The sequence below is a fragment of the Cydia strobilella genome, chromosome 6 (genome assembly GCF_947568885.1).
Source record: "Cydia strobilella chromosome 6, ilCydStro3.1, whole genome shotgun sequence".
Lineage (NCBI taxonomy): Eukaryota > Metazoa > Arthropoda > Insecta > Lepidoptera > Tortricidae > Cydia > Cydia strobilella.
In genome coordinates this window covers 18,099,224-18,118,988 of record NC_086046.1, presented here as the reverse complement: position 1 = coordinate 18,118,988, position 19,765 = coordinate 18,099,224, and the positions used below count along the sequence as shown (strand labels likewise).

Sequence of the window (19,765 nt, the reverse complement as noted above, 5' to 3'; positions counted from 1 at the left end):
CGATGCGTTTTGAAATTGCATCGACTCAACTTGTGCGTTCAGAATTATATTTAACATCATTATAAAAAAACAAACGTTATTTTATTTAATGATTTTAAGTCATAAACCTTAAAATTCCATAATAAACGTTTGTTTTTTAATAATTATGTTAAATATAATTCTGAACGCACAAGTTAAGTCGATGCAATTTCAAAATGCATAATTGACATTTCATACGTCAGAAATGACAACGTCTGTTTTTTTATTCCGTAGACTAAAATGACGTTTCATGTGTATGAGATGACATTTCTTAGTACCACATGAAATGTCATTTTAGTTTACGGAATAAAAAAACAGAATTATACATACACTTGACGTTGAATCTCACACAATGTCGATTCCATAATTTTGTTCAATTGGGTTTTCTTTAAGCGCCACTTGCACCAACTCACTAACCCGGGGTTAACCGGTTAAACCGTTAACCCAGAGTCAAATTGTACTGGTAGCCATGGTAACTCCAAGTTTAACCGGTTAACCCCGGGTTAGTGGGATGGTGCAAGTGGCTCTAAACGGATTAATTCAAGTTTGGCGAACTTAGTATAAGTTTAAAATGTACCATACTTTTTTGAAAATAAATTAAAAAAAAAAGTTTCATATAAGCCATTCGAGCCCAAGTCCTTGCCCGCATACTAAGTGCAAGGTGGTGCAATGCCCCCGGGTGTCGCTGCTGACCTGATTCGCTATTCCTATCGCTAAACAAACATTCGCTACACCCGAGCCAGTATTACGATGACCGCGAGATACATATAGTTGGTCAAACTAAATTGTCAGTAAATATGAACAAAAAAAAATAGGTAGGGTAGGGTAGGAAATAGTGGCTTAGCTCGAGCAGTGGCTCAGTCGCCCCAATATCGCCTCTATTATGTTGGAATTAGGCACTGTTTCCTACTCTACCCTACTCATCCTTTTCTTTTGGGTGCTAGTACTAGTGTAAGACAAAGATAGTATGATTCTCTCTGTCTATGTTTGAAATGGGACAGTCCTTTGACAAACTACATAAAATATGAGCAAACTCTATTTCTACAGCCCTGGGGGCCTAGCCAAGATGACATTGGTACATCGACAAACGCTAAAGGAAATAATAGATTTTGTCACAAGGGAGCAAAATGACATATTTACGGCGAGGGCGTACATTGAATCCTGAACGAAGCGAAGGATTCTATAATATATATAGAGATATAGAGTCCTAAGCGTAATGAGGGATTCATGTGTTAACGCCCAAGGTGGAAATAATTTTGCTACCATGTGACACATACTGTTTTTCACATCACATATAAGGAAATTGGATAATTGGACAATATTGTTGGAGTTTGTATGTAAGAAAAATAATAACAACAAATTTGTACCAAAAAAGGGCAAAAATGCATGAAACAAGCATTAAAACATTATAATAATACTTTAAAAACGCCAAATTCAGTGTTTTTGTAAACATTTTTAATATTTGACTTTGGCCAGTTCCATTTATATGAAAATCGTCACTGCCACGCGCTATAAATATTTTTTTTCCTACAAAAAAATGTATGAATACCTCCATGAAAATGATGTTTCCAGAATGAAGAATAAATGGGCTACATTGTCCAATTTTTTATTTCGTGCAAATCGCCACACTGTGATTGTAATAGCCAAAATTGTAACAAAAAATTACATTACATTTTAATTTTTTGTACAAAAATAATTTTTTTTTGTACAAAAATATTTTGTTTTGTATGGAAATTATACGAAAATGATATATAACTTGCCCCAGTTGCTAAGAGCAGTAAGAAATATAGCATAGATTGGACCTGGGGAGCCGACCCTTTCACCCCCCTTTTTGGGGGGTATGCACGGTACGATATCGTGGCTACCGGGCCAAAGGAACAATCGTGCCAAGCGGCATCGCCTGAGACAAAAGTGCATACTCAAGGCGCTTACTTACCCTACTAAAATATCAGAATCGAAATTGTATAACAAATCCATTTAATATTGTCTTCGGTTACCGCGATAGTTACTCATGAAATAAAACTATGAAAACGGATTATATCGCGTATATTGAATTTATAATACATCCCGACCCGTACCCGTGTCACCCGTTGACCACGAACGCTGTAAAGGGTTCGAAACGTCGGGATGTATTATAAATTCAATATACGCGATATAATCCGTTTTCATAGTTTTATTTCAAATCCATTTAAACTCAAATTTCAATTTCTTATCGTAAAAAAAAATTAAAAATCGTACTTTGAACGTAAAATGCTCTAGTGCAGACACGTATCATTTTCTGCACACCTTTTAGAACAACAATGACCCTCTTTCAAAGCATGAGAAATGAAAACATAGTTACTTACATAAGTACATACACAGATACTTACATAGGTACATCGCAAGTTAATAAAAAGCTTGTAATAAACAGCTTATTCAAAGATCCTCTTATACTGGCCCGATCAAAGCGAACTAGCGTGTTGTTGGGTGTTACAACCTTACAACCTGACCTGTACTTAAAGTATTACCTGCACTTGTCCGGAATTGCGTTTTTTACCCAACTGCGACGGTGCAAAAAGGTGGGGTTTTTGTAGGGTAAAGGTATTCATCAAGTGATTAGGTCATCAATACCTAACGCTCGATTTATGATAACAAGCGTCTATTAGGTAGCTATGTAACCTGACGTGGAAGACGAAATTTTTAAATCCGTACATATACTAAATTCAAAAGGTTTTCATACCTGAGCGAGTTAAAAGTAAGTAGTAGAATAATGGACACTTACAATAGTGTAGACTTACGAACGAGCATAGAGTAACTTATACTAGAGCGGTACTGTCATAGTAAATTTTGTAACCCCAGAAAATTCACTGCCATCTGTCGACACACTTTAAAACTAAAAATAAATATTTATAAAAATACGATAAAATGTATTTAAATATGGATAAATGATTTTTTTATTTGCATTAATTATTTTTATATGATTTTGACCCATGTTCTTTCACTGGTATGCGTTAAAATTATAAATAACAAACGAAACAGTCAACGCCCTCTATACGAGTGTACGCCAAAACTAGTGGCGCCATCTGATCGAGAAACAAATTTTCGTGATTTTCGAGGCACGTTTTTTCCTTAGAATCCATCTATTACGGAGTTATATCAATCTTTGGAACGAGTATAGACTTATGAGTTAAATATTTTATGGAGCATCGCATCTCCTATACTAACGTATTAGACGTAGGTTTATAAAGGTTTAGTATTCGCTACTCAAAGTTTTATATTACACATTGTAATTGTTGTTTGTATTGTACGTATCATAAATTCGTAACAAAGCGCTGGGTTCCCCCATTTTCTTGCACCGTAGGTATAAACTCGATATTACTGTTGTAGTGACCGCTAATCTACCTTTTAATTACTAGAACAAACAATGTAGGTATCCTAGCGGTAATTATAATTTCACCCCAGGTTTTAATTTTTGAAAGGGGTTACTATTTATTTGCATGTTGATGTGAAGAATCTAGAGCGTATACTGAATAAGTGAATATAAATGTTGGAATTAATTTCTTTTCAAATACTTAATAGGTACATAACGTAGTAATACTCCCTTACTGTAATGTTCTGCCGCTAGAGTGCAGCACTAGTGCACATACTAAACCATAGACTAACTTATACCGACGGAAGACCCAGCGTTGGCCCATCCAGGCTAACATCATGCTGTCGGGACCATTTCGTGCCTAATAATATTATTTGTGTCATGTAATGTAATGTTAAATATGCGTTGTTATATTATGTGTAAGTTTGCTTTTCGTTCCTTTTGTTAACCTGTATAGTGTGCCACGAATAAACAATTCTATTCTATTTCGTTCTTAACGATTTATTTTAATGATAATAGTTAATCAACGCTGCGCCAGTTATAGTAAAGTTACTTGCGATTTACTTAGTTCAAAACTTTAAAGAATTTGCCACACTGGATGCGTTCTGCGGGCAGCGGTCAGGTCAAACTTCAACTTCAAAGGTTGCTGTCAATGTTGTTCATACATAATGCGGGTTTGACCTGACCGCTGACCACAGAACGCATCCAGTGTGGCATATCCTTTATTAAGAAAATTTACAACAAAAACACAAGACAATCCAATGCCTAAATAAATACAGATAGGATCAATAGGTAATTTGTAGATTAATATAAGAAAAATAATAATGTAGTTGTTCAATTAACTGTTTTACTACGCGTAAGTGCGTTTTCACATTGTCCGATCCAATAGCGGATGTCGGATGGAAGTAAAATGTGAGATATATGTGTTTCTCTGTATTTATATATGCATTTAATAAATAATTATTACTAAAAAATTATAAATTACGTAAAAAAGGCGGGCTTAATGCCAATGGCACCCTCCTGCACCTGTTTTTCTGCTAGGCGCCTTCCGACATCCGATATCGGAAAGGCGCTTCCGATAAATTCAGCCATGCCGGAGTCCCCCGTCAGCTGTCGGACCGATACAATTCGTTTGTGTGCGTATGTGTAGCCATAATGCTTGTCGTAGTGTGCGTGACCGCTAAAGACGGCGCCCGGGCGCGCCTCCGCGGCCTGATTACGCGGATGTAGGATCCTACATCCGATATCGGATCGGAGAATGTGAAAACGCTCTAACGCAATACCGGTGTCTATACGCTGGGTTTATTTGTAGCTACGCAATAATGGGCGGAGCTTCCCGAATATATGTGGATCAAAATTTAAGAATTACCAACGGCATCGCAGCAATCAAGTGCATACTACGTTAAAATATTCCTTTATAATCCCATTAATTTCCTGCCCCATGCGTGCACTCAAATAAAAAAACAGGCCAAGTGCGAGTCGGACTCAGGCACCGAGGGTCCTGTACAAAAAAATATTTTTATTATATGTATGTAATATAAGTAAAAATTTACGGTTTTTGCAATTTTTCCTTTATCTGTGCTATAAGACGTTGCTTCGTGGCAAATTTCGTGGCAAGATTCTGAGTTCACGGAAAGTACCTTGTAGGTTTTGATTCCCTTGCGAGTTGTATCTTTTGATTGCGTTGACTTAGAAGTTTGATTTTTTCACAGCTCCAAGAGACGTTCCGCTCCACGCGTTCCTGAGAAAAAGGGTCTTGACAGACAGACACACGGACGAACAACAAAGTGATCCTACAAGGGTTCCGTTTTTTCCTTTCGAGGTACGGAACCCTAAAAATAAAAAAATAAACAAAAATACACAATTAAATCGAAACCTTAATTGCTACGATTTCCCGTGCCAAACTCGCACAATGGTATTTACGTAATTTTCTTGCAATTAACCGTCTTATCGATAAGTATGAGGTAAAACAAAAATTCGGTTATATGTAATCAGCATGCAAATAAGAGGGGTGCGTGCTTATCCGTTGGCCCACATCTGGACGAGTGGGCAAGGCCGCGGCCTCGGTGGACGACAGCGGACCCAACTTTATAGCGGATGCCTTTATGATAATACAGCTGTTGAAATGGCAACATTGAGCGATGTATAATTTTTGAGTTAGATCGCTTAATTAAGACCCAATTACAAGGCCCGAGAAATTGCTTGCAACCGACCGGTCTGGCCTAGTGGGTAGTGACCCTGCCTGTGAAGCCGATGGTCCTGGGTTCGAATCCCGGTAAGGGTATTTATTTGTGTGATGAGCATAGATATTTGTTCCTAAGTCATGGGTGTTTTTTAATGTATTTAAGTATTAATATATTATATATATCATTGTCTGAGTACCACACAAACCTCCTTGGGCTTACCGTACTTAGTCAATCCGTGTAAGAATGTCCTATAATATTTATTTACTCGATACATGGCTAACTACAGAGTACAATCATTGGGTAGATGACAATTTTTAATGGTATCAGTCGATCGGCGTCGTAGCACGGTACGCTTATCACTATGCCTGTCACGTTCTAACAAGTATGTGAGTGCGAAAGTGACGGACTTAGTGATAGGGGAACCATGCTGCGCGGGCAGGTCAGGTTTGTTTTGAGAATCAAATGTCTGATGGGACCCATTGAATTAGTACTAAAATAAACGCAACCTGCGATTTACTCCGATTAATAAAATAACCCTTTATTTGCTTATGCCTTAATTTTAAATTTTGAATGTGTTTTAAGCTTTCTAAAGGGGCCCACTGACTATCAGTCCGCCGGACGATATCGGCCTGTTAGTTGTTCAGAACTGTCAAATTTTTGTTGTTACTGACAGGCGGATATCGTCCGGCGGACTAATAGTGGGCCCCTTAACCCGCACTCATTAGAAGTAGTGGCTTAGGGGACCAGATGTGTAAAATAATCTGCACACGCTCTCAACAATAAAGTAGTAATCAGATCATTTTGAACGACCCGCCCGCTTAGTTACTTTTGCTGCTAACTATACAAATGTATTACAAAAGTGCTTTTTGTCACACTTTTCATAAAATTAAATAGGAAAAGTGCACTGAAAAATACGAACACGCGACAACAGCTTTGCCACGCAAAAACCAACGAGGTTCTATCCTTTTCACACGCTATCACTAAGCATATAGTAGAGCGAGACGCGACAAATATGCATGTGGCACGCAGCCACGAGCGTATTCCGAATCGTGAAATATGATACCAATTTGATAGCTTGGCGCCAGAACAGTAGTGAGTATTTAGATTTAGCTAGAGTAAACTAATACGTAATGTTAGAAATAGAAATAGAAATATATTTATTTATTTGCCATTAAATGTGGTATACAATGGTGTTACATTATTATTTATAGAGCCATACACATTTAGACTTTAAAAAGCCATGCAAATTGAAAACTTATACTAAATTTAAGTTTAATTGACATCATTATTTTAATCAAAACATGCATTATTAACCTAGTTATAAAGCCATTAGTTATTAACGTGGACTGTTACTAACAAATTATGAAGTGACAGTTAATTAACAAAAAATTCCTTCAGACTGTAGTAACATTTGTAGACAAGGAAAGAGTACAGTTCGTTTTTAAATTTATTGAGTGGTAGCTGTTTAAGCTCATCAGGCAGTCTATTAAATATTTTAACGCACATTGCATAACAACTTTTATTTTTCATGACTGTATGCATATTAGGGAGTACTAGTCTGTCAGGATATCTAGTGTTAAAATGTGTTATATCTTTTTTCATGACGAACATATCGGGGTGCAATTTAACAAATACACAAACTTCGTTATAACGTAATATTGTCTTGATATGCATTTAATTTACTCTCCTACATTTATAAACGTCATACATTACATCTCCGTTCGTCTTTATCATACACTAGCGACCCGCCCCGCCCGGGCTTCGCAAAGGTACAATGCTGATGTATAAAACATATAAACTCTCCTCTTGAATCACTCTATCTATTAAAAACGACACGAAACGAAACGTCTCTTTTTGGCCCAGTGGTTGACTGGTAGAGAATGCCTTAAGGCATTAAGTCCACCACTTGTACTTATTTTATGTGCAATAAAGTATAAATAAATAAAAAAACCGCATCAAAATCCGTTACGTAGTTTTAAAGATCTTAGCATACATAGGGACAGACAAACAGCAGGAAGCGACTTTGTTTTATACTATGTAGTGATTACATCTCCGTTTGTATGTAAGACATGACATTAATTTTATTTCAATTCCCGTCTTACACTTTCACCCAAATACACGTGCAAGCCTGAAGCACTAAGCTTGATTAGAATTTATTTAATATTTTAGCTTCTCTAAATACGCCTTCATGAGCCCGATTCAGATTAAACAACTTGTTACGGTTTTGATCTTATTTTGATACGACCTTGAAGATCCGACGTTTCGAACCCTTTACAGCGTTCGTGGTCAACGGGTGACTGAGGAAAAACTACAATGTGCAAAACCACCCACATACAAAAATAATGAACCATAATAAACTAGGTATAAACTTAAAAGCTGGTTGTACATGCAAAATTGGTTAATAAGGCTAGTTATACAATACAACTATTTTCAAGTAAAGATATACGCGATAAAGCTACGCCGGCTCTAACCCTACACCTCTGACCCGAGAAGATTTAATTCCTCTTAAATTGTAGGAGGGTATCCCAATATGGGACCGGCAAGAAACTCGGCGGGACACATCTTTCCAAAACATATTATTCTCAGAATGTCCAACATCATCCAACACAAAGGTCTCACAGTCTATGTCTCGCTTGCTCCTTTATCAGATGGACTACCGGATCACAAGCTGGTGGTAGAGAAAAGCCATCTTCCCTATTAAAGTTTGGATATTTCTTAATCTCAATGGCCTCGCGCAGCATTCTGCGTATGTATCGCTTCTCCTTCGCAAAAACCAGAGGCTTATCAAACTTTATTGAGTGATTGGCTTTATGCATGACATGCTCCCAGACTGCAGACCTAGGTCGACGGTGCTTTGACATCAGCTATGTGTTATAAATGTAATATGTGCGATACAATCCGTTTTTATAGTTTTATTTCAGAAGTGAAACTCGTACGTGAGATGCGTGCCAATCACCAGGACGATTGTGAAGATCGTATCAAAACCAGTTCAATACCGTAGCAAGTTATTAAATCTGAATCGGGCACCATGTCTGCGCTGTATCGCCTGGTCACTCTTGCCCTACATTAATTTCACCGTTGCCGTTTCATATTCTATTTGGTCCTTTCATATTTCACTGGGTCACGCAACACTTCACTAACATGACTTAAGAGTCCCCGGCAAGTTCGGATCTTCATACAAACGTAGGTAAGCTCTCATTTTAAAACGACCAGCTAGATTGATTTGAAACTTTGTAATTACAATATGATAAGGTATATCTAGGTCTGCAATTAGTTTATGTAGCTTCAGATACCAAAGCTAAAAAAGTAGAGCGAATTTAAGTTTTTCTTACAAAACTTGTTTTTGCTCTATTTCGTTTGTTTTATATACTAAAGCTATGTAAACCAATTACAGACCTAGATATACATAAAGTTATTGTATGTGCAAAGTTTCATTACAACCCAACACGTAGTTTTAAAATGAGAACGAAACTCCGTTTGTATGGGAAGGTGAAATTCGGCCGAGCTTGCCGGGGACCCTTAGGCTACGCGCGCACTGCGGATTTCTACCGTGCGTTTTTTTCCGCAAAATCTGTGAAGTATGCAACCTCCTTGAAGTGCGCGCATTGCGGAAAATAATCTGTATGCGGATTAAAATCTGTGGTTTGCTGCAGATTGGTTGCGGTGCGGCGCCGCACGAATTTTTTGCATCCTATGGACTATTGAATACATCCGCGTACTGCAGAAAAAAATCCGTGCGGACACCGGCCGGCAGCCATCCAGTGACGCATTTGTTCTCGCGACACGGTGCTTCGCGGTCATGGCGTCGCCTAGCGCGTCTCCGAACGCGGCGCAAGCGGCGATCGCAACTTTAAATATTGAACAAGTAATTAATGAGGTTCAGAATAAACCGCCGATTTGGGACAAAAGTTCCCGTGAATACGCAGATAGAATAATAAATACAAGAATGTGGGAGGAAATATAATTATAATAATCCTTTAATTGGCCGCAATGCTACGAGGGGATGTACCCAATACCGTTTAGGTACTTTTTTTTGCGCGACAGTAAATATAGACAGATCTGCATTTTGGTATGATAGTCCATTTTCAACGTCCGTTCTTGACTTGAGTTGGGACTAGAATGGCAAAACGTGCGGATATTTCACCGCTGTGCGCGTACTAGACACACACGGTTTTTTTTCCTTTGCGTATTTAAAAACGCACCGCAACTCGCCGCACCGTAGTGCGCGCGTAGCCTAAATGGCGTATTATGTTTATGCAATTAAGTTAATTTTTTTTAAGATTGTTTAAATGCAAATGGGAGCATGCACAGGATTATAAATAAAGTAGAATTTCTTGGACTTGTGAAAATTTTGATGGAAAACATATTTGAGTTGTGACTGCTTTAGGGCGGTTTACACATATGTCTAATTTATTTGTCCAATGTTACATTTTGCTTAGTGAGAGAGTGAGACGCAATGCACGTTGGACCAAGAAATTGAAGCAAGTGGAATACCAACCTTAGTTTGGTTTGGTATCAAAACTTTGTTTAAGAGTCGCCATGTAGGTCCAGAGCCTGCGATTCACCTTTTCATACAATCGAAGGTACGCTCGCCTGTTATAACGACATGAAACAAAACAACACTTGACATGGAACACACAACACAACAGTTTCATGGACTAACTAGGTCAAGCAATAAGAAAGTATAGGGAAATGTTTGGAACACAATTTTGGACTCCGTCACTTTGTTTGGACTAGATAGGAGGTGAACATATCAAAAATCCCCCGAGAACCCGAAATAAACTTTCAATAGACGATATCTCGAAAACTGTTTAAGATATCGAAAACTTTGTCATTAAACTTGTAGACAATTTAATCAGCGTTCGTTTTGTGTAAGTAGTCATGTTGCTAAGACGAAGTTTCCAAGATATGTGAAAAACCGAAAAATGGAACGTCCCCCCCTCTCCCCCGGCTCGAGGGCTACGGCCGGAGACTTAATATGTTTACTTCCTAACTAGTCCAAACAATGTTACTAAGTCAAAAATTGTGTTCCAAGCATTTCCCTCTATTACTTTTATTCAGCATTCATTTCCTGGTCTTGACATGAAACTTAGCATGAACATTAAAGTAACTAGTAAGTAATATCTATGCCTGTAATTAGTTTTCATTGCTAGAAATCGCAACACAAATGAAATATAGCGATTATAATTTTTGCATTTACTTCTACTCCTTTTATTTTCTTGTAATACAAAGCATTTCTAGCAATGAAAACTAATTACAGGCATAGATATATGTTACTTCAATGTTTATGCCAAATTTCGTATTATTTTAGCATGTCGTTATAAAATGAGAGTGTAACTACGTTTGTATAGCGGCGACTCTTAAGAACATGCAGGAAACTTAGGTAAGGAATAATTATACTTTGTTAAAAGCCCCCTCCACACTCGTGCGGGAATCGCGGCGCAATATCATTATAATTAAATATATATATGTCTATGTCTCACGGAAGTTTTGTTATTAAAATCATTATAATTATTGTTTATTAAAGTTTTCTATTGAAATAATTTACTGCCTGTCATTACAGGCGTTAATTGAGTCAAGTAACAGTAAATAGTAGCGAAATTTTCTTTTTCTCTTATAAATAGTAGCGAAAATTATGCGTAGTAAACGGTAGACTCGCATGTGCGCCATGTGCAATTAAATAATTTGTTACAACTTACCTTAAAAGTTTTGTATGAAGACACCACGTACGAAGCGCCATCTTCAAGTTCCTCCAGTCTATACTTCCTATCGCCATCCATTCCAAATATGAACCTCGCTCCTCTTGGCAGTTCCAATCTCTCCGATAATCTGTCCAGCAAAGCATCCATCGACGCCAAGTCTCTTCCCGGCTTGAAGCGGAATTCCACGCCAGGATGGAACGGGTCGCCATTTCTGTAGAAAGTTACTCGTCTTGCTTTCCAGAAGTTGAGGTTAGCGTAGCGGCTAGCAGGCTCGTTCCTAGGACGCGCTGTCGCTTCAGAAGCTTCAGAGATGTCGTCAGGACGCTGCGGCGGAGACGGGGGACGTGACGACCGCCAGTCCCCCGGTTCCCTCTCGTCGTCGGATGGCGCCTGGGGCTCCGGCTCGGGCGCCGGCGGGGGCTCTGCTATGGGCGCGGGCTCCGCTGCCGCCTGCGAACGAGAACGTCTCTGACGCGGCCGGAGCAACCGACGCGACATACCGCGCGACCGCCGCTCGCAGACTGCCGCGCGCCCCCTCACACACTTTCAATCAACTACTTATCTATATCAAGATGACCCATTCATGAATGAGATACACGTGTGTAGCACACGAGGGGCTGTCGACGCTCGGGCCTTGCAGTCAATTTGCGTTACGAGCGAAATGTTTACCGTCTGAAGGCTTAGACATAAATGGCTCTACGCTGAAACGCTACATGACTTCATATTTTCGTAAATGAGGTATAATTTTGTAATGATTTGTCATACGAAAACTGGCTAGTCATCGATGAACTTTTTTGATAAGGTCTAATGACATGACTAAGTAACAAGTAGGTATACAGTCATGTTCACTGTTTGTTTTTTCAGGTACCTATCAAGTTATGATTGATCGTAAATGTTGTTAAGACTGCATTACATTCATTATGCGCTAGGTTTGAAGTAATTTGGAAACATGCTAAAATTACATATACCTACACTCATATTATATTCGTGAAAAGTGCATCAAAGGCTTAAGTAACAGTCATTTGCTTTACAATAATGAGCTCTGTGAATCTTTGATTTAAAGTAGATTGTACTTTAACAAGAAAATCTTTGATTCATTAAAACTTTATGTGGGAAAATAAGGCTTCATAAAAAAGCATTTATAGCTTTACTAATGTAGTGAGGCATTTTAAACTGTTAGCCCACACCTGAGGGAAATAAATGGTCTAGGAATATGGTATATGTTTGTGTAAGGATCTTTTAGGTATTGAAAATTGTAATAATTTGGCGCTAAATTCAATAAACCTGCAAAATGTATAGTGACCATATATATTACTTTAATTAATGTACTCGATATCCTGATTATATGTTGTACAGTGTGTCCTTAGCCATTGGACAAACCCTCAAATCCCACGTAGGGTTACCTGTCAGGAATGCTCTAACGTTAATATTGTTTTAATTAAAACAAAAAAAAAAAAAAAATTCAAACAAAAGTTATTTCCAATAATCGACAACAAAAAGAAAGATAAGAATAAAAATGTACTTATAATTGTGACATACAAATTGAATGTGTAATATACTTATAGGTATATGTATACTGTATATATTGATACTGTACGAATTTTCAAATTTTATACAACCCTGACCTGTAACCTAATGTTACTAATAAATTTTCATTTTCAGTTTCATTTTCATTCATACCGTATTAATCATTGGCAGCGTTTTTGACAATTTGTTCGAAAATGGTCGGCAATGATGACATTAATTGTCAAGTCATTATCTTATTAGTGTCATAAATAACACATATATGTATACAGGCTGCTCGAAAGTATACAATGGTAAGATACTTTATATACTGGTTCTAAATACTCTAATGCATAAGTAACATTTCGGCTTTGTCCAATGGCTAGGGACACACTGTATATATTAATACATTAAAATATATAACTATCTGTCGGAAGAAGTAAAATCGTACTCACAACAACAGCAGCAGCCATATTCTCCTCCGATGTCATCAGTCACCGCATGAGCACACACACAATAACAAATGACAACCGCGATTCGAAATTCAAATTTTTAAATATAAAAACGCGGGAAAACCGGCACGCGGCAAGGCGCGACTGTAACAAAACTTTAGTTTCCGGCGCGTTTTATACTAAGCACTGTGATTAGTTTTAGTTTTAGTGAATTAAATATGCAAATAGTAAGGATGGAGTCGACCGGTTATGTTTTGTGAACGGAACCGAGTGAGGAGCGCAAAGGACGCGGGGTAGCGGCCAGCGCTCCCGAGGGCGTCACGCCAGCAAGGCCAGATGGGGGTGAAATTTCAAGAAGTGTGTCAGTTATGTTCGGTTGGGTTATGATCGAGTGTGGGAGAAAGAAATAGCTTTGTTACTCTTGTAAATCAAAACCTTGCCGACTAACAGTCAAAAAGCGACTAACTTTTGATTTGCTACGTACACACATAAATAATCGATAAGTCCTTAGACAGTCTTCCTAAACATTACAATAAAAAGCCCTTAAATTATCTTGGTACTAACCGTTATTTGAGTGATGGGAATCTTGCGCAAGTAATAAGACGCCTTTGTTCGTATTTCTTTTATTTTCGTTAAAACCATGCTACAATACAAATACAACAGGCTACGGCGTAGCGCCTGTAGTCATGCGTAACAGTGATTGTCAGGCCAATTCGAACGTACCAGAATGACATCTAAATTAAGTAATTCAGTTATCGTGCATAACGTGCATTAGATATCAATCTGATGTCAGTGTACGTTTGAATTGTCCTGTAAGTCAGTGATTTTTGGATTACCTATGTTGTATAATTTTTAGTCTTTCTCCTAGTCTTTAAAGTCTAGCGAGTTGTAGATAACTATGGACTAACATTAGCAGTGGACTTTGTGGATTTTAAATGTTTCTGTTGTTTGACTTGATTTGTACAGCCTACAGTTTTGTATTATTAAGTACCTACGCAATACGCAAGTTAATAAATTAATAATAAAAATGTCGTTCCTACATTAACTCAAAACATACTGCTCAATCTGCTATTGCTGCATTAACGTACGCCAGGCGTTACCGGTCAACAAAGCATAGTTGGCATGACTATGTAATAGATGTAGATGTAGGCTAAGGCTGTATTTTTTCGCTCTCGGTCGTGTTTGCCTTTTTACTGCTTCCAATTACCACGCGGGGTTTATGCTGGGGAAATGGTGTTTTGTAAAATAATAAGAGGGTCGTATATTATGTAGATAAATGATTGGTTTAATGTAAAGTTGATTTTACTAAATTTTTATTAATCGGGACGTCCTGAGCTACCAAGTACTAATAACTCGATTTTTATTCATAAAAATAAACACATTTTATATAAACAGTTAAAGTATTAGCACATATTATTACTACTACTTTAGGGTTTAAGATAAGATAAGATTTATCATTACGTTTGTGACGTTCTCAGGTTAAAGGTAAATTAAGACGTCTTCTTTATGTGTGTGCTGGTATAGCACTATTTATCCCCCTTTGAAATATATCGACCATTATTTCCAGAAAATCATTAGATAGTCTCGAATGAGTTGAATTAGTAATTTTTTTTGTTAAGAAAATGTTTTTATAAACTAAAACCATGAAAAACGATAAGTACTTACTTACTGCGATAAAATTTCTCATTTATTTCATATAAAAACCCATATATTGTGTGTATGTGTGTTCCTCTATTTATACAAATACAAAATCGATATCCCGGTGCTCAGCACAAGTTTCCGTGCTAAGTGTAATAAAGCGACGGGCTGTTAATCCTGTGGCTCGACGGTGAAAAGTAGAGCTTAGATACCCCTCAGTATGCCTCAGTGGGCACTGGGCAGTTAAGATACATCTAATTATTAGCAGCTTTTAGGCGCTTTTGTGGAACAAGCCCTTGAATAGGTCTTGCTGCATTGACGCACGCAAGGATTCTATTTCTTGATAACAAATGAATATTGTTTTACAAGAGGACAAAGTTTTTGTTTTACCCCTAGTGCTAATAATATTGACACCGGAGCAAGCGTAATTTGAAAATTGAACCACAAGCGCAACTAGTGGTTCGAAAAGTGGAATCATGAGCGTTGCGAGGGTTCTCATGCACGATGATTAAACAAACTTTGCTCCCAAGTGAAACACCAATTTTTTGGTATTAAAAAAAATGTGATTTTAAGTTCGTACCAGTTTGTAATTAAGCGATAACAATCATTCTGCATTTATAATATTTATATTAGTGTACCTAAACCATGTCAGTTTTAAGATTATGAAATCACGAGTCCTCAGCATGGTACCAAGCTTGCCGAATACGAATATTCAGCCAAATGGTTGGTTCAGACCTTACCGAACCGAATATTCGGCTGAATAATTCGATTCATCTGTATAATTCTAATAAACCTTTGAAAACGCTTCAACTACTTTAGCAACTGAAGATAAACCGCTTCCTTGGCATTCCCAAGAGACAAACAGGTCAAACAAGGCAAGCGACACTTAAAATTCCCAACTTGTAAGATGGTCAAAACATGCTAAGGATTCAACATGTCTAATCATATGTTTTAATAACAACGGGAAACCGTAATCTGATGGAAAGAGAGTAGGTACTTTAAAAGTTTGTGGAGGAGCTAACAATTTATAGTTAACAAGACAAACAAAATAAAACAATATTTAATAACAAAACTTCCGTGAGACACAGACATTAAATATATTAATAACGGGTCACTCACGTGTTTTAAGTCGAAAACGCTCAAAACGCTCGACGCAAGCTCCTGATCACGTTCCTCGGTACGGAGTGAAACATGTCGAGCGTTTTGAGCGTTTTCGACTTAAAACACGTGAGTGACCCGTTATTAATATATTTAATAAAACAATATTTGTTGAATATTCGGCAGTTTTAACCGAATAATTCGGCCGAATACGTACAGCCAGCTGCAGAGGAAAGGTACTCCCCCTGCATAGAAGTTTGTATGCAAAAGTGCTAAGCGATTAGTATTGCTGACTGTACATTAGAAAACTTGACGAATATACCGAATACCGAATAATTACGGAATATTCGGCCCATCTCTAGACCTTTATTGTGCTACACAATAGTGAGATACATTTGTATGCAACATATTTTTAAAGGCACATAATAAACTGAATTTACCGCATTAGGGCTTAACGAGAACATTAATATTTCTCTTTAAGTGTAGCAAAGATAGATATAACTCCGTAATAGATGGATACAGTCTAAGGAAAAAACGTGCCTTGAAAATCAAGAAAATTTGATTCTCGTTCAGAGGGCGCTACTAGCTTTGGCCTACTGTCGTATAGATGGCGTTGACGGTTTCGTTTGTTATTTAACAATTTTAACGCATATCAGTGAAAGAACATGGGTCAAAATCATAAAAATAATTAATGCAAATAAAAAAAATCATTTATCCATATTTAAATACATTTTATCGTATTTTTATAAGTCTTCATTTTTAGTTTTAATGTGTGTCGACAGATGGCAGTGAATTTACTGGGGTTACAAAATTTACTATGACAGTACCGCTCTAGTATAAGTTACTCTATGAGTGTAGGTACTCATACCTTGGTCAAAGTAAAATGAGTGGCATTCCATAATACCACGACATTAAGTCCGTAAGTTTTTAATACTAACCTCCATAAATGGTAAGTTTATGCAATGCTTTGACCAATTATATGGTCATTAGGAGTTACGCGAGAATGCACAGGAATATCAAAAAAGTAATTTTAATAACAAAACTTCCGTGAGACACAGGCATATTAAATATATTAATAACGGGCCACTCACGTATTTTAAATCGAAAACGCTCGACATGTTTCACTCCGTACCGAGGAGCGTCATCAGGAGCTTGCGTCGACGGTGACGGACCTGCGCCGGTCCGCCACCGTAATATATATAATAACAAAAAAGTAACTTACTTTATTTAAAGAAATATATATATATGTATATTATACTAAAAAGACCCGACATACAGCAAGGTATATATTTGATGAAATAATCATTATATTTTTTTTTTTTTTTTTTTTTTTTATTATTATAAACTGATCGGCGATTGGCCCTAGTCACACCTGATGGAAAGTGAAGACAGGGCCTAAGGGTATATGAGTGTTAGTGCACGTCATAATTTCATTGATGTTTGACGTTAAAATACCACTTGCACTGCGTGTGCTATCAAAGTCGTTGCACTTATCTTGGTCTAACTCTAGCTGTAATAAATTAGCGGACATCCTGAAACCTGTTAACATTCCACAATGCCTGAAAACTCGCCTCTTCAACCAATGTGTCCTGCCCACCATGACATACGGTGCCGAGACATCGACGCTCACTAAGGAGGCTGTGCATAAAATCCGCGTAGCACAGAGAGCCATGGAGCGCGCCATGCTCGGTATCAAGCTTCAAGATCGAGTAAGGAATGTCGAGATCCGTCGACGCACCAAGGGGCAAGACGTTGGTTTCGCCATTACCAAACTAAAATGGAGTTGGGCGGGACATGTTGCTAGGCAGAGTGATGGCAGGTGGACTAAAATGTTAACGGAATGGTGGCCGCTTTCGAATGAAAGAAGCCCCTGGCGTCCATCGGCTCGTTGGGTGGACGACATCCGAAAGGTTGCGGGTCACTTCTGGATGAGATTAGCTCAGGACCGGGACAAGTGGCGTACTGGAAGAGAGGCCTATGCTCAGCAGTGGGCGATAAAGGGCTGATATGATGATGATGATGAACTCTAGCTGTCCTTTACCAAGCTTTGAGATAGAATCGGTGAAAATTTATAAATCTTTAGTTTTTGAATGCTAGTTCCAATTCCAATGTAGCAGTTGTTCAATATGACCTATATTGTAGGTCTAAGAGTTAAAAGGCCGTATTTTTGCAAACGGGAACCAACCCACACGAAATTTCCATTCAAATGTTTACTACATGTTTTAACATGGGGTTCTTCAAAAGTGTACAGGTTTTTAAAGGGTCGGGCCGTACGCTTGATTGCCACCGACGTAAAGTAAAAAAATAAGGTTCGATCTTCAAATATATTTTGTTTGTAGGTTGGTTCCCGTTTACTTATGTACCTACCTAAGCTTATTGAATAATACCTCTGAAGCTTACCCGTTAACCGTCGCGTGAAATGTCGCCTTCACAGAAGCTAGTTAAGTGATTAGCATTGTTCAAGAAAACTGTTTAAATATGATTCATGGCACCAATTTTATGCATGCCGTGTCTTATAAAAACTTGCTCCGGGGGTCGGTATGGCATAATTTTATTTTTTATTTTGAGCTTAATTTATTTAATCATCAATAATGCCTTATGCAGTTTCTTTAACGCTACGTACGCTCGTAGCCGTTTCCAGTGTTTTCCCGCTTTGTAGAGGAAAGCGAGTGTGGCATAAAGCCAAGTGGACTGTAATTGTTGGTGTGCTATTCTAACCCAGAGGAACCTAGTTTGGCTTACCGGTACGGTTTCGGGTCTGCTCCGTCTGCTGCTGGCAGAGGCCTCTGCTGGTGTCGGCACTGGTGGCTGCTTTCTGGTTCTTTCTTCATTGGAACACTTTAAACAGGTTTTTTACATAGTATTATTTTGTATTCGTGCTGGTTTTATTCGCGTTTGTAATGACACTGACGTATTATAGTTATTGTTTTTTAAAGACCCCTTTGTGTCACCGGCCAATAGCCGCGCTACTTTAACTGAGTTAGCATAGCATATGGGTGGAATACTAAACAGCGACTACGAACAGAGAACCCGCAGAGCGGGTCTCCGGCATAGCATATGGGTAGAATACTAAACAGCGACTACGAACAGAGAAACCGTAGAGCGGGTCTCCGGCATAGCATCTGGGTAGAATACTAAACAGCGACTACGAACAGAGAACCCGCAGAGCGGGTCTCGGGCCCTCAATGTGCTGCTAAAAGTTAATAACATTTAAGCACTTGGAGATTTTTGGTAATAAAATTAAAAGTAAGTACCTAATTTTTGTTTTCCTAGATTCCTTTATTAACTTTTTTAGAAACATTAAATAATGCTTATATAGGTCAAATCACATTAACTGTTTTTAGATTTATTAAACTATATATATTACCACAATTTCCTCTGTTTTCCTTGAGGTTCATGTCAGAGCTGCCTTTTATACATAAAAGTTTAAATTATACGCTTTGCCAATTGAGACTTTTTTTATTGGATAGTTAATCTATTGTATTCTGTTAATGAATACATGGGAATGACATGTAATATAATAAATTAAATGTAATTGATTTTTCTATAGACCTGTATTTCACTTTATTTCATTTTGACGGTCATTATGACATAACTTATGCTTAGCCGTATTGACATTGTTTTTTTTTATTTTATTTTATTAGACATTGTTAAAAAATTCATTCGTTGCTTGCTTATTTAATGGTTTTTAAATTGTGCATTGCTTGACATTTGTATAATTATAATCAATTGTTATTTACCTGCTTGACGATCATAAATCATAATATAAATTCAAATAAATTTGTGTAAAAATAATTTATATTGTAATTTCATATTATG

At 37.6% G+C, this 19,765-nt stretch overlaps 1 protein-coding gene across 2 annotated transcripts in view; it reads right to left on the bottom strand.

Annotated features, from left to right (window-relative positions):
* LOC134742184 (echinoderm microtubule-associated protein-like CG42247) overlaps positions 1–13,544 on the bottom strand; it is a 46,233-nt gene extending 32,689 nt beyond the window's left edge. Inside the window, exons 1-2 of one of the 2 annotated variants that reach the window (XM_063675167.1) lie at positions 13,214–13,544; positions 11,253–11,705 (exon numbers count right to left, since the gene is read on the bottom strand). In XM_063675167.1, the coding sequence (XP_063531237.1) occupies positions 11,253–11,705; positions 13,214–13,249 (489 nt within the window). In that variant the 5' untranslated portion in view covers positions 13,250–13,544. Of the gene's footprint in view, positions 1–11,252; positions 12,048–13,213 lie in introns of those variants that run through there. The other variant, XM_063675166.1, reaches the window with a different exon arrangement.
* Between the last annotated feature and the right edge of the window lie 6,221 nt (positions 13,545–19,765).